Raw genomic sequence first — 15208 nt, forward strand, 5'->3', positions numbered from 1 at the left:
TATAGTAACTACAGTATATAGAGGCCTATAGTAACTACTATAGTAACTACAGTATGTAGAGGCCTATAGTAACTACTATAGTAACTACAGTGTATAGAGGCCTATAGTAACTACTATAGTAACTACAGTATGTAGAGGCCTATAGTAACTACTATAGTAACTACAGTATGTAGAGGCCTATAGTAACTACTATAGTAACTACAGTATATAGAGGCCTATAGTAACTACAGTATATAGAGGCCTATAGTAACTACAGTATGTAGAGGCCAATAGTAACTACAGTATGTAGAGGCCTATAGTAACTACAGTATGTAGAGGCCTATAGTAACTACAGTATGTAGAGGCCTATAGTAACTACAGTATGTAGAGGCCTATAGTAACTACTATAGTAACTACAGTATGTAGAGGCCTATAGTAACTACTATAGTAACTACAGTATGTAGAGGCCTATAGTAACTACAGTATATAGAGGCCTATAGTAACTACTATAGTAACTACAGTATATAGAGGCCTATAGTAACTACTATAGTAACTACAGTATGTAGAGGCCTATAGTAACTACTATAGTAACTACAGTATATAGAGGCCTATAGTAACTACAGTATATAGAGGCCTATAGTAACTACTATAGTAACTACAGTATGTAGAGGCCTATAGTAACTACAGTATGTAGAGGCCTATAGTAACTACTATAGTAACTACAGTATATAGAGGCCTATAGTAACTACTATAGTAACTACAGTATGTAGAGGCCTATAGTAAACTACTATAGTAACTACAGTATAGAGGCCTATAGTAACTACTATAGTAACTACAGTATATAGAGGCCTATAGTAACTACTATAGTAACTACAGTATGTAGAGGCCTATAGTAACTACTATAGTAACTACAGTATGTAGAGGCCTATAGTAACTACTATAGTAACTACAGTATGTAGAGGCCTATAGTAACTACTATAGTAACTACAGTATGTAGAGGCCTATAGTAACTACAGTATATAGAGGCCTATAGTAACTACTATAGTAACTACAGTATATAGAGGCCTATAGTAACTACTATAGTAACTACAGTATGTAGAGGCCTATAGTAACTACTATAGTAACTACAGTATATAGAGGCCTATAGTAACTACAGTATATAGAGGCCTATAGTAACTACTATAGTAACTACAGTATGTAGAGGCCTATAGTAACTACAGTATGTAGAGGCCTATAGTAACTACTATAGTAACTACAGTATATAGAGGCCTATAGTAACTACTATAGTAACTACAGTATGTAGAGGCCAATAGTAACTACAGTATGTAGAGGCCTATAGTAACTACAGTATGTAGAGGCCTATAGTAACTACAGTATGTAGAGGCCTATAGTAACTACAGTATGTAGAGGCCTATAGTAACTACTATAGTAACTACAGTATGTAGAGGCCTATAGTAACTACTATAGTAACTACAGTATGTAGAGGCCTATAGTAACTACAGTATATAGAGGCCTATAGTAACTACTATAGTAACTACAGTATATAGAGGCCTATAGTAACTACTATAGTAACTACAGTATGTAGAGGCCTATAGTAACTACTATAGTAACTACAGTATATAGAGGCCTATAGTAACTACAGTATATAGAGGCCTATAGTAACTACTATAGTAACTACAGTATGTAGAGGCCTATAGTAACTACAGTATGTAGAGGCCTATAGTAACTACTATAGTAACTACAGTATATAGAGGCCTATAGTAACTACTATAGTAACTACAGTATGTAGAGGCCTATAGTAACTACTATAGTAACTACAGTATATAGAGGCCTATAGTAACTACTATAGTAACTACAGTATATAGAGGCCTATAGTAACTACTATAGTAACTACAGTATGTAGAGGCCTATAGTAACTACTATAGTAACTACAGTATATAGAGGCTATAGTAACTACAGTATATAGAGGCCTATAGTAACTACTATAGTAACTACAGTATGTATAGGCCTATAGTAACTACAGTATGTAGAGGCCTATAGTAACTACTATAGTAACTACAGTATATAGAGGCCTATAGTAACTACTATAGTAACTACAGTATGTAGAAGGCCTATAGTAACTACTATAGTAACTACAGTATATAGAGGCCTATAGTAACTACTATAGTAACTACAGTATATAGAGGCCTATAGTAACTACTATAGTAACTACAGTATGTAGGAGGCTATAGTAACCTACTATAGAACTACAGTATGTAGAGGCCTATAGTAACTACTATAGTAACTACAGTATGTAGAGGCCTATAGTAACTACAGTATGTAGAGGCCTATAGTAACTACTATAGTAACTACAGTATGTAGAGGCCTATAGTAACTACAGTATGTAGAGGCCTATAGTAACTACTATAGTAACTACAGTATATAGAGGCCTATAGTAACTACTATAGTAACTACAGTATATAGAGGCCTATAGTAACTACTATAGTAACTACAGTATATAGAGGCCTATAGTAACTACTATAGTAAACTACAGTATGTAGAGGCCTATAGTAACTACTATAGTAACTACAGTATGTAGAGGCCTATAGTAACTACAGTATGTAGAGGCCTATAGTAACTACAGTATATAGAGGCCTATAGTAACTACAGTATGTAGAGGCCTATAGTAACTACTATAGTAACTACAGTATATAGAGGCCTATAGTAACTACTATAGTAACTACAGTATATAGAGGCCTATAGTAACTACTATAGTAACTACAGTATGTAGAGGCCTATAGTAACTACTATAGTAACTACAGTATGTAGAGGCCTATAGTAATACTATAGTAACTACAGTATGTAGAGGCCTATAGTAACTACCGTATGTAGAGGCCTATAGTAACTACTATAGTAACTACAGTATATAGAGGCCTATAGTAACTACTATAGTAACTACAGTATGTAGAGGCCTATAGTAACTACTATAGTAACTACAGTATATAGAGGCCTATAGTAACTACTATAGTAACTACAGTATGTATAGGCCTATAGTAACTACTATAGTAACTACAGTATGTAGAGGCCTATAGTAACTACAGTATATAGAGGCCTATAGTAACTACTATAGTAACTACAGTATGTAGAGGCCTATAGTAACTACTATAGTAACTACAGTATATAGAGGCCTATAGTAACTACTATAGTAACTACAGTATGTAGAGGCCTATAGTAACTACAGTATGTAGAGGCCTATAGTAACTACTATAGTAACTACAGTATGTAGAGGCCTATAGTAACTACAGTATATAGAGGCCTATAGTAACTACTATAGTAACTACAGTATGTAGAGGCCTATAGTAACTACTATAGTAACTACAGTATATAGAGGCCTATAGTAACTACTATAGTAACTACAGTATGTAGAGGCCTATAGTAACTACTATAGTAACTACAGTATATAGAGGCCTATAGTAACTACAGTATATAGAGGCCTATAGTAACTACTATAGTAACTACAGTATGTAGAGGCCTATAGTAACTACTATAGTAACTACAGTATGTAGAGGCCTATAGTAACTACTATAGTAACTACAGTATGTAGAGGCCTATAGTAACTACTATAGTAACTACAGTATGTAGAGGCCTATAGTAACTACAGTATATAGAGGCCTATAGTAACTACTATAGTAACTACAGTATATAGAGGCCTATAGTAACTACTATAGTAACTACAGTATGTAGAGGCCTATAGTAACTACTATAGTAACTACAGTATATAGAGGCCTATAGTAACTACAGTATATAGAGGCCTATAGTAACTACTATAGTAACTACAGTATGTAGAGGCCTATAGTAACTACTATAGTAACTACAGTATATAGAGGCCTATAGTAACTACTATAGTAACTACAGTATATAGAGGCCTATAGTAACTACTATAGTAACTACAGTATGTAGAGGCCTATAGTAACTACTATAGTAACTACAGTATATAGAGGCCTATAGTAACTACAGTATATAGAGGCCTATAGTAACTACTATAGTAACTACAGTATGTAGAGGCCTATAGTAACTACAGTATGTAGAGGCCTATAGTAACTACTATAGTAACTACAGTATATAGAGGCCTATAGTAACTACTATAGTAACTACAGTATGTAGAGGCCTATAGTAACTACTATAGTAACTACAGTATATAGAGGCCTATAGTAACTACTATAGTAACTACAGTATATAGAGGCCTATAGTAACTACTATAGTAACTACAGTATGTAGAGGCCTATAGTAACTACTATAGTAACTACAGTATGTAGAGGCCTATAGTAACTACTATAGTAACTACAGTATGTAGAGGCCTATAGTAACTACAGTATGTAGAGGCCTATAGTAACTACTATAGTAACTACAGTATGTAGAGGCCTATAGTAACTACAGTATGTAGAGGCCTATAGTAACTACTATAGTAACTACAGTATATAGAGGCCTATAGTAACTACTATAGTAACTACAGTATATAGAGGCCTATAGTAACTACTATAGTAACTACAGTATATAGAGGCCTATAGTAACTACTATAGTAACTACAGTATGTAGAGGCCTATAGTAACTACTATAGTAACTACAGTATGTAGAGGCCTATAGTAAACTACAGTATGTAGAGGCCTATAGTAACTACAGTATATAGAGGCCTATAGTAACTACAGTATGTAGAGGCCTATAGTAACTACTATAGTAACTACAGTATATAGAGGCCTATAGTAACTACTATAGTAACTACAGTATATAGAGGCCTATAGTAACTACTTATAGTAACTACAGTATGTAGAGGCCTATAGTAACTACTATAGTAACTACAGTATGTAGAGGCCTATAGTAACTACTATAGTAACTACAGTATGTAGAGGCCTATAGTAACTACAGTATGTAGAGGCCTATAGTAACTACTATAGTAACTACAGTATATAGAGGCCTATAGTAACTACTATAGTAACTACAGTATGTAGAGGCCTATAGTAACTACTATAGTAACTACAGTATATAGAGGCCTATAGTAACTACTATAGTAACTACAGTATGTATAGGCCTATAGTAACTACTATAGTAACTACAGTATGTAGAGGCCTATAGTAACTACAGTATATAGAGGCCTATAGTAACTACTATAGTAACTACAGTATGTAGAGGCCTATAGTAACTACTATAGTAACTACAGTATATAGAGGCCTATAGTAACTACTATAGTAACTACAGTATGTAGAGGCCTATAGTAACTACAGTATGTAGAGGCCTATAGTAACTACTATAGTAACTACAGTATGTAGAGGCCTATAGTAACTACAGTATATAGAGGCCTATAGTAACTACTATAGTAACTACAGTATGTAGAGGCCTATAGTAACTACTATAGTAACTACAGTATATAGAGGCCTATAGTAACTACTATAGTAACTACAGTATGTAGAGGCCTATAGTAACTACTATAGTAACTACAGTATATAGAGGCCTATAGTAACTACAGTATATAGAGGCCTATAGTAACTACTATAGTAACTACAGTATGTAGAGGCCTATAGTAACTACTATAGTAACTACAGTATGTAGAGGCCTATAGTAACTACTATAGTAACTACAGTATGTAGAGGCCTATAGTAACTACTATAGTAACTACAGTATATAGAGGCCTATAGTAACTACTATAGTAACTACAGTATGTAGAGGCCTATAGTAACTACTATAGTAACTACAGTATGTAGAGGCCTATAGTAACTACTATAGTAACTACAGTATATAGAGGCCTATAGTAACTACTATAGTAACTACAGTATGTAGAGGCCTATAGTAACTACTATAGTAACTACAGTATATAGAGGCCTATAGTAACTACTATAGTAACTACAGTATGTAGAGGCTATAGTAACTACAGTATGTAGAGGCCTATAGTAACTACTATAGTAACTACAGTATGTAGAGGCCTATAGTAACTACAGTATATAGAGGCCTATAGTAACTACTATAGTAACTACAGTATGTAGAGGCCTATAGTAACTACTATAGTAACTACAGTATATAGAGGCCTATAGTAACTACTATAGTAACTACAGTATGTAGAGGCCTATAGTAACTACTATAGTAACTACAGTATGTAGAGGCCTATAGTAACTACTATAGTAACTACAGTATATAGAGGCCTATAGTAACTACTATAGTAACTACAGTATGTAGAGGCCTATAGTAACTACTATAGTAACTACAGTATGTAGAGGCCTACAGTAACTACTATAGTAACTACAGTATATAGAGGCCTATAGTAACTACTATAGTAACTACAGTATGTAGAGGCCTATAGTAACTACTATAGTAACTACAGTATATAGAGGCCTATAGTAACTACTATAGTAACTACAGTATGTAGAGGCCTATAGTAACTACTATAGTAACTACAGTATGTAGAGGCCTATAGTAACTACTATAGTAACTACAGTATATAGAGGCCTATAGTAACTACAGTATATAGAGGCCTATAGTAACTACAGTATGTAGAGGCCAATAGTAACTACAGTATGTAGAGGCCTATAGTAACTACAGTATGTAGAGGCCTATAGTAACTACAGTATGTAGAGGCCTATAGTAACTACAGTATGTAGAGGCCTATAGTAACTACTATAGTAACTACAGTATGTAGAGGCCTATAGTAACTACTATAGTAACTACAGTATGTAGAGGCCTATAGTAACTACAGTATATAGAGGCCTATAGTAACTACTATAGTAACTACAGTATATAGAGGCCTATAGTAACTACTATAGTAACTACAGTATGTAGAGGCCTATAGTAACTACTATAGTAACTACAGTATATAGAGGCCTATAGTAACTACAGTATATAGAGGCCTATAGTAACTACTATAGTAACTACAGTATGTAGAGGCCTATAGTAACTACAGTATGTAGAGGCCTATAGTAACTACTATAGTAACTACAGTATATAGAGGCCTATAGTAACTACTATAGTAACTACTATAGTAACTACAGTATGTAGAGGCCTATAGTAACTACTATAGTAACTACAGTATATAGAGGCCTATAGTAACTACTATAGTAACTACAGTATGTAGAGGCCTATAGTAACTACAGTATATAGAGGCCTATAGTAACTACAGTATGTAGAGGCCTATAGTAACTTACTATAGTAACTACAGTATATAGAGGCCTATAGTAACTACTATAGTAACTACAGTATATAGAGGCCTATAGTAACTACTATAGTAACTACAGTATGTAGAGGCCTATAGTAACTACTATAGTAACTACAGTATGTAGAGGCCTATAGTAACTACTATAGTAACTACAGTATGTAGAGGCCTATAGTAACTACCAGTATGTAGAGGCCTATAGTAACTACTATTAGTAACTACAGTATGTAGAGGCCTATAGTAACTACAGTATGTAGAGGCCTATAGTAACTACTATAGTAACTACAGTATATAGAGGCCTATAGTAACTACTATAGAAATACAGTATGTAGAGGCCTATTAACTACTATAGTAACTACAGTATGTAGAGGCCTATAGTAACTACAGTATATAGAGGCCTATAGTAACTACAGTATGTAGAGGCCTATAGTAACTACTATAGTAACTACAGTATATAGAGGCCTATAGTAACTACTATAGTAACTACAGTATATAGAGGGCCTATAGTAACTACTATAGTAACTACAGTATTAGAGGCCTATAGTAACTACTATAGTAACTACAGTATGTAGAGGCCTATAGTAACTACTATAGTAACTACAGTATGTAGAGGCCTATAGTAACTACAGTATGTAGAGGCCTATAGTAACTACTATAGTAACTACAGTATATAGAGGCCTATAGTAACTACTATAGTAACTACAGTATGTAGAGGCCTATAGTAACTACTATAGTAACTACAGTATATAGAGGCCTATAGTAACTACTATAGTAACTACAGTATGTAGAGGCCTATAGTAACTACAGTATATAGAGGCCTATAGTAACTACTATAGTAACTACAGTATATAGAGGCCTATAGTAACTACTATAGTAACTACAGTATGTAGAGGCCTATAGTAACTACTATAGTAACTACAGTATATAGAGGCCTATAGTAACTACTATAGTAACTACAGTATGTAGAGGCCTATAGTAACTACTATAGTAACTACAGTATGTAGAGGCCTATAGTAACTACTATAGTAACTACAGTATGTAGAGGCCTATAGTAACTACTATAGTAACTAACAGTATGTAGAGGCCTATAGTAACTACTATAGTAACTACAGTATGTAGAGGCCTATAGTAACTACAGTATATAGAGGCCTATAGTAACTACTATAGTAACTACAGTATGTAGAGGCCTATAGTAACTACTATAGTAACTACAGTATATAGAGGCCTATAGTAACTACTATAGTAACTACAGTATGTAGAGGCCTATAGTAACTACTATAGTAACTACAGTATATAGAGGCCTATAGTAACTAATTTAGTAACTACAGCATGTAGAGGCCTATAGTAACTACTATAGTAACTACAGTATGTAGAGGCCTATAGTAACTACTATAGTAACTACAGTATGTAGAGGCCTATAGTAACTACAGTATATAGAGGCCTATAGTAACTACAGTATGTAGAGGCCTATAGTAACTACTATAGTAACTACAGTATATAGAGGCCTATAGTAACTACTATAGTAACTACAGTATGTAGAGGCCTATAGTAACTACTATAGTAAATACAGTATATAGAGGCCTATAGTAACTACTATAGTAACTACAGTATGTAGAGGCCTATAGTAACTACAGTATATAGAGGCCTATAGTAACTACTATAGTAACTACAGTATGTAGAGGCCTATAGTAACTACAGTATATAGAGGCCTATAGTAACTACAGTATGTAGAGGCCTATAGTAACTACTATAGTAACTACAGTATGTAGAGGCCTATAGTAACTACTATAGTAACTACAGTATGTAGAGGCCTATAGTAACTACAGTATATAGAGGCCTATAGTAACTACTATAGTAACTACAGTATGTAGAGGCCTATAGTAACTACTACAGTATGTAGAATGAGTCCACCACAGCCTGTAGGTGCAGGTTGTGGGCCCCGTCTGTTGTGTATACTGGGTATTGCCAACCCGGACAGTCTTTCCTGAGACATTGTGCATTATATGTCTGTTGTGCTGCACACGATTGAAATGTATCCTTGAATAATGCATGCCAAGATATATACCAGAGATAAGGGACTGTTGATATTGCAACCACACAACTCAAAACGCTGGTTGCCAGTATGAACGAAATCACAAACCGTTTTATGTTTTTGTTTGAACCCTCAAGAACTGTTAAAGAACCACTAAAGAACCACTAAAGAACCGTTAAAGAACAGCTAAAGAACCACTAAAGAACCGTTAAAGAACCGTTAAAGAAGAACCACTAAAGACTGTTAAAGAACAGCTAAAGAACCACTAAAGAACCGTTAAAGAACCGTTAAAGAAGAACCACTAAAGAACTGTTAAAGAACCAATAAAGAGCCGCTAAAGAACCACTAAAGAACCGTTAAAGAACCGTTAAAGAAGAACCACTAAAGAACTGTTAAAGAACCAATAAAGAACAGCTAAAGAACCACTAAAGAACCGTTAAAGACCGTTAAAGAAGAACCACTAAAGAACCACTAAAGAACCACTAAAGAACCGTTAAAGAACAGCTAAAGAACCACTAAAGAACCGTTAAAGAACCACTAAGAACCACTAAAGAACCGTTAAAGAACAGCTAAAGAACCACTAAAGAACCGTTAAAGAACCGCTAAAGAACCGTTAAAGAACCACTAAAGAACCACTAAAGAACCGCTAAAGAACCACTAAAGAACCGTTAAAGAACCGCTAAAGAACCGTTAAAGAACCGCTAAAGAACCGTTAAAGAACCACTAAAGATGATCATTTGTTTGTTATCTGCAAATACAATTAATCTCTTTCCTTAACGTGTTGAGGCCGGGAATTAAGGAGAACGAATCAATCAAAGATGTCGCAGAACCTACTGCATTTGAAACACTTCTCCCTTCAGGCCAGTGTCCCTGACGTTTCTACGGGCAAATCAAGCTGTCACAGAGATCGTTTTTCTGAACTAAAACTCAAAGACCTACCTGAGTAGAAAACCTAAGCGCTAGTGATTTAATTAGCGGCGACATAGCCTTGACCACAGCATCTGTTCACCAATATCCCCTTAACTTTCAATCAGTTCAGTTAGTTATTTGTTTCATTGGCACTTTGATTAGTCACATTCTTGAAACCCAAGAAATAAATATTTCGCTTCCTAGTACATATGGAATTAAAAATGTTTATGAATTACTATTTTGGAGGTTTACTGTCGGCTTGGGAGGCATCCAGATTTTCATACCGACATATCGTTCTTCTGCCATCCCAGGATTTATGGTATTACCGACATAGTATACAAGGGGGCACTAAAACACAAAAACAACTCATTGGGCATCTATTACCAGCATGGCAACAAAATTAGCACAATAGCAAATTCTCATGGAGAGGAGAGGGAAGGAGAGGAGAAGAGATGAGAGGAGAGGAGTGGAGAGGATAGGAGTGGAGAGGAGAGGAGAGGAGAGGAGAGGAGAGGAGAGGAGAGGAGAGGAGAGGAGAGGAGAGGAGAGGAGAGGAGAGGAGAGGAGAGGAGAGGAGAGGAGAGGAGAGGAGAGGAGAGGAGAGGAGAGGAGAGGAGAGGAGGAGTGGAGAGGAGAAGAGATGAGGAGAAGAGAAGAGAAGCGAAGAGGGGAGAGGAGAGGAGAGGAGAAGAGAAGAGAAGAGAAGAGAGGAGAGGAGAGGAGAGGAGAGGAGAGGAGAGGAGAGGAGAGGAGAGGAGAGGAGAGGAGAGGAGAGGAGAGGAGAGGAGAGGAGAGGAGAGGAGAGGAGAGGAGAGGAGAGGAGAGGAGAGGAGAGGAGAGGAGAGGAGAGGAGAGGAGAGGAGGAATTAGCCCCCAGTCAGTCAGAAAGGCTTAATTAAGGAGAGGAGAGGCTTTCAAGGATCTGGGAAAAAAGGCTGTCCTATGTTTAGATTTGATAACATAAGCAACAGGTTTTCTGCTTGGGAGGAGCAGGATAAAGAGACACCTCCTGAATACAGCCCCACCTGACTGGCTGTTTCCACACACCTCGCGAATATAGAGAGCTGGCTGGACACACACACACTAAATAAGGGGCATCCTGACATTCAGAGATCATTATTTGGAAGGAAAAACAGAGAGAAAGAAACAAAGTGTGTGTGTGTGTGTGTGTGTGTGTGTGGGTGTGTGTGTGTGTGTGTGTATGTCGGCCTGTGTGTCTATTAGTGTGTGTGTGTGTATCAGTGTGTGTGTGTGTATCAGTGTGTCAGTGTGTGTGTGTGTGTGTGTGTATCAGTGTGTGTGTGTGTGTGTGTGTGTGTATCAGTGTGTGTGTGTGTGTGTGTGTGTGTGTGTGTGTGTGTGTGTGTGTGTGTGTGTGTGTGTGTGTGTGTGTGTGTGTGTGTGTGTGTGTATCAGTGTGTGTGTGTGTATTAGTGTTGTGTATCAGTGTGTGTGTGTGTATCAGTGTGTGTGTGTATGTGTGTATCAGTGTGTGTGTGTGTGTGTGTGTGTGTATCAGTGTGTGTGTGTGTGTGTGTGTGCCGGCTTGTGTGTGTATCAGACTTCAGGTCATTAATGACGAACTGTTAATGAGACAGACAAAACCCTCTGGTTTGGAGCCAAGGGCCAGTCACTCTTGAGACAGTGAGACAGACAAAACCCTCTGGTTTGGAGCCAAGGGCCAGTCACTGTTAATGAGACAGTGAGACAGACAAAACCCTCTGGTTTGGAGCCAAGGGCCAGTCACTGTTGAGACAGTGAGACAGACAAAACCCTCTGGTCCGGAGCCAAGGGCCAGTCACTGTTAATGAGACAGTGAGACAGACAAAACCCTCTGGTTTGGAGCCAAGGGCCAGTCACTGTTGAGACAGTGAGACAGACAAAACCCTCTGGTTTGGAGCCAAGGGCCAGTCACTGTTGAGACAGACAAAACCCTCTGGTTTGGAGCCAAGGGCCAGTCACTGTTGAGACAGACAAAACCCTCTGGTCTGGAGCCAAGGGCCCAGTCACTGTTAATGAGACAGTGAGACAGACAAAACCCCAAAGCATTACCACAATAAAACTCAAACACAACGTAGAACAAAAACCCAACCAAGACGCCACCAAAACCCAACCAAAACCCCACCAAAACCCAACCAAGACCCCACCAAAACCCAACCAAGACCCCACCAAAACCCAACCAAGACACCACCAAAACCCAACCAAGACGCCACCAAAACCCAACCAAGACGCCACCAAAACCCAACCAAGACCCCACCAAAACCCAACCAAGACCCCACCAAAACCCAACCAAGATGCCACATTCCCCTAATCCCTCCCTCCCCTACTCCCTCCTCCCTCCCCAGGTGTAGTTGGTTAGTTATCCTACCTGGTCGTGGCTGGCTTCGATGGAGCTCCCGATGCCGTGGAAAGTCATCTGTACAGGTGAGAGTGTCAGGTAGGTCATGAACTCTCTACCATTCTGACCATCGCTGTACAGCACCTGGAAGACACAGGGACAAACACACAATGACAATTACACCACTGTTCAAAGTTTGGGGTCAGTTTTTGAAAGAAAAACTATTTTTTTGTCCATTAAAATAAGATCAAATTGATCAGAAATACAGTGTAGACATTGTTAATGTTGTAAATGGCTATTGTAGCTGGAAACGGCTGATGGAATATGGAATATCTACATAGGCGTACAGAGGCCCATTATCAGCAACCATCACTCCTGTGTTCCAATGGCACGTTGTGTCAGCTAATCCAAGTTTATCATGTTAAAAGGTTAATTGATCATTAGAAAACCCTTTTGCAATTATGTTAGCACAGCTGAAAACTGTTGTTCTGATTAAAGAAGCAATATATCTGGCCTTCTTTAGACTAGTTGAGTATCTGGAGCATCAGCATTTGTGGGTTCGATTAAGGCTCAAAATGGCCAGAAACAAAGACCTTTCTTCTGAAATTCGTCAGTCTATTCTTGTTCTGAGAAATGAAGGCTGTTCCATGTGATAAATTGCCAAGAAACTGAAGATCTCGTACAACGCTGTGTACTACTCCCTTTACAGAACAGCGCAAACTGTCTCTAACCAGAATAGAAAGAGGAGTGGGAGGCCCCGGTGCACAACTGAGCAAGAGGACAAGTACATTAGAGTGTCTAGTATGAGAAACAGATGCCTCACAAGTATTCAACTGGCAGCTTCATTAAATAGTACCCGCAAAACACCAGTCTCAACGTCAACAGTGAAGAGGTGTATCCGGGATGCTGGCCTTCTAGGCAGAGTTGCAAAGTGTTACGGACAGACAAATCTAAGTTTGAGGTGTTCAGATCACAAAGAAGAACATTCATGAGATGCAGAAAAAATACTGGAGGAGTGAACCATCTGTCAAACATGGTGGAGGCAAAGCGATGGTCTGGGGGGGCTTTGGTGGTGGTAAAGTGGGAGATTTGTACAGGGTAAAAGGGATCTTGAAGAAGGAAGGCTATCACTCCATTTTGCAAAACCATGCCATACCCTCTGGACGGCGCTTATTTGGAGCCAATTTCCTCCTACAACAGGACAATGACCCAAAGCACAGCTCCAAACTACGCAATAACTATTTAGGGAAGAAGCAGTCAGCTGGTATTCTGTCTATAATGAAGTGGCCAGCACAGTCACCGGATCTCAACCCTATTGAGCTGTTGTGGGAGCAGCTTGACCGTATGGTACGTAAGAAGTGCCCATCAAGCCAATCCAACTTGTGGGAGGTGCTTCAGGAAGCATGGGGTGAAATCTCTTCAGATTACCTCAACAAATTGACAACTAGAATGCCAAAAGGTCTGCAAGGCTGTACTTGCTGCAAAATGAAGATTCTTTGAAGAAAGCAAAGTTTCTATAACATTCAGCACCCAACCATGCAATCTCCATAGACAAACATTGGCAGTAGAATGGCCTTACTGAAGAGCTCAGTGGCTTTCAACGTGGCACCGTCATAGGATGCCACCTTTCCAACAAGTCAGTTTGTCAAATTTCTGCCCTGCTAAAGGTGAATGGAAGTAAGTCCCCGCAGCAATGTTCCAACATCTAGTGGAAAGCCTTCCCAGAAGAGTGGAGGCTGTTCTAGCAGCAATGTTCCAACATCTAGTGGAAAGCCTTCCCAGAATAGTGGAGGCTGTTATAGCAGCAATGTTCCAACATCTAGTGGAAAGCCTTCCCAGAAGAGTGGAGGCTGTTATAGCAGCAATGTTCCAACATCTAGTGGAAAGCCTTCCCAGAAGAGTGGAGGCTGTTATAGCAGCAATGCTCCAACGTCTAGTGGAAAGCCTTCCCAGAATAGTGGAGGCTGTTATAGCAGCAATGTTCCAACATCTAGTGGAAAGCCTTCCCAGAAGAGTGGAGGCTGTTATAGCAGCAATGTTCCAACATCTAGTGGAAAGCCTTCCCAGAAGAGTGGAGGCTGTTATAGCAGCAATGTTCCAACATCTAGTGGAAAGCCTTCCCAGAAGAGTGGAGGCTGTTATAGCAACAATGTTCCAACATCTAGTGGAAAGCCTTCCCAGAAGAGTGGAGGCTGTTATAGCAGCAATGTTCCAACATCTAGTGGAAAGCCTTCCCAGAAGAGTGGAGGCTGTTATAGCAGCAAAGGGTGAGGGAGGGGGGGGACCAACTCCATATTAAATGGGCATGGTTTGGGATTGTAATGTTAGACCCAGAAGAGTAGAGGCTGTTATAGCAGCAAAGGGTGAGGGGGGGGGGGGACCAACTCCATATTAAATGGACATGGTTTGGGATTGTTAGACCAGCAGGTGTCCACATATTTCGGCTGTTCACCTTCAGACGAATCCCTGTGACACGTGCGGTGGTCGTAGAGCAGAACGGGTCAGATGCTTCAGACGTTTTCATTCGGGAAGATAATGACATGAGAAGCTGTAGCTCTGCCACTTTCTACCGCAGATGTGGAAGGCTAACGTAAACAGAACAGTGAGGGTAAGGGTGGGTTGAGATGTAGCCCACTCAGAAAAAACATCTCTCTAGTTTAACCTGACAGATGTGGTGGATAGAGAGACACAACCTCACGCAACAACAGATATCTCTAGTTTAACCTGACAGATGTGGTGGATAGAGAGACAACCTCACGCAACAACAGATATCTCT

General features: G+C 38.6%; 1 protein-coding gene across 1 annotated transcript in view; it reads right to left on the reverse strand.

The window, feature by feature from the left end:
• stau2 (staufen double-stranded RNA binding protein 2) overlaps positions 1-15208 on the reverse strand; it is a 312363-nt gene that overhangs the window by 121212 nt on the left and 175943 nt on the right. The window contains exon 15 of the mRNA XM_031796896.1: positions 12463-12576. Coding sequence (XP_031652756.1) covers positions 12463-12576 — 114 coding nt within the window. The remainder of the gene's footprint in view (positions 1-12462; positions 12577-15208) is intronic.

The sequence above is a fragment of the Oncorhynchus kisutch genome, linkage group LG18 (genome assembly GCF_002021735.2).
Source record: "Oncorhynchus kisutch isolate 150728-3 linkage group LG18, Okis_V2, whole genome shotgun sequence".
Classification (NCBI taxonomy): domain Eukaryota; kingdom Metazoa; phylum Chordata; class Actinopteri; order Salmoniformes; family Salmonidae; genus Oncorhynchus; species Oncorhynchus kisutch.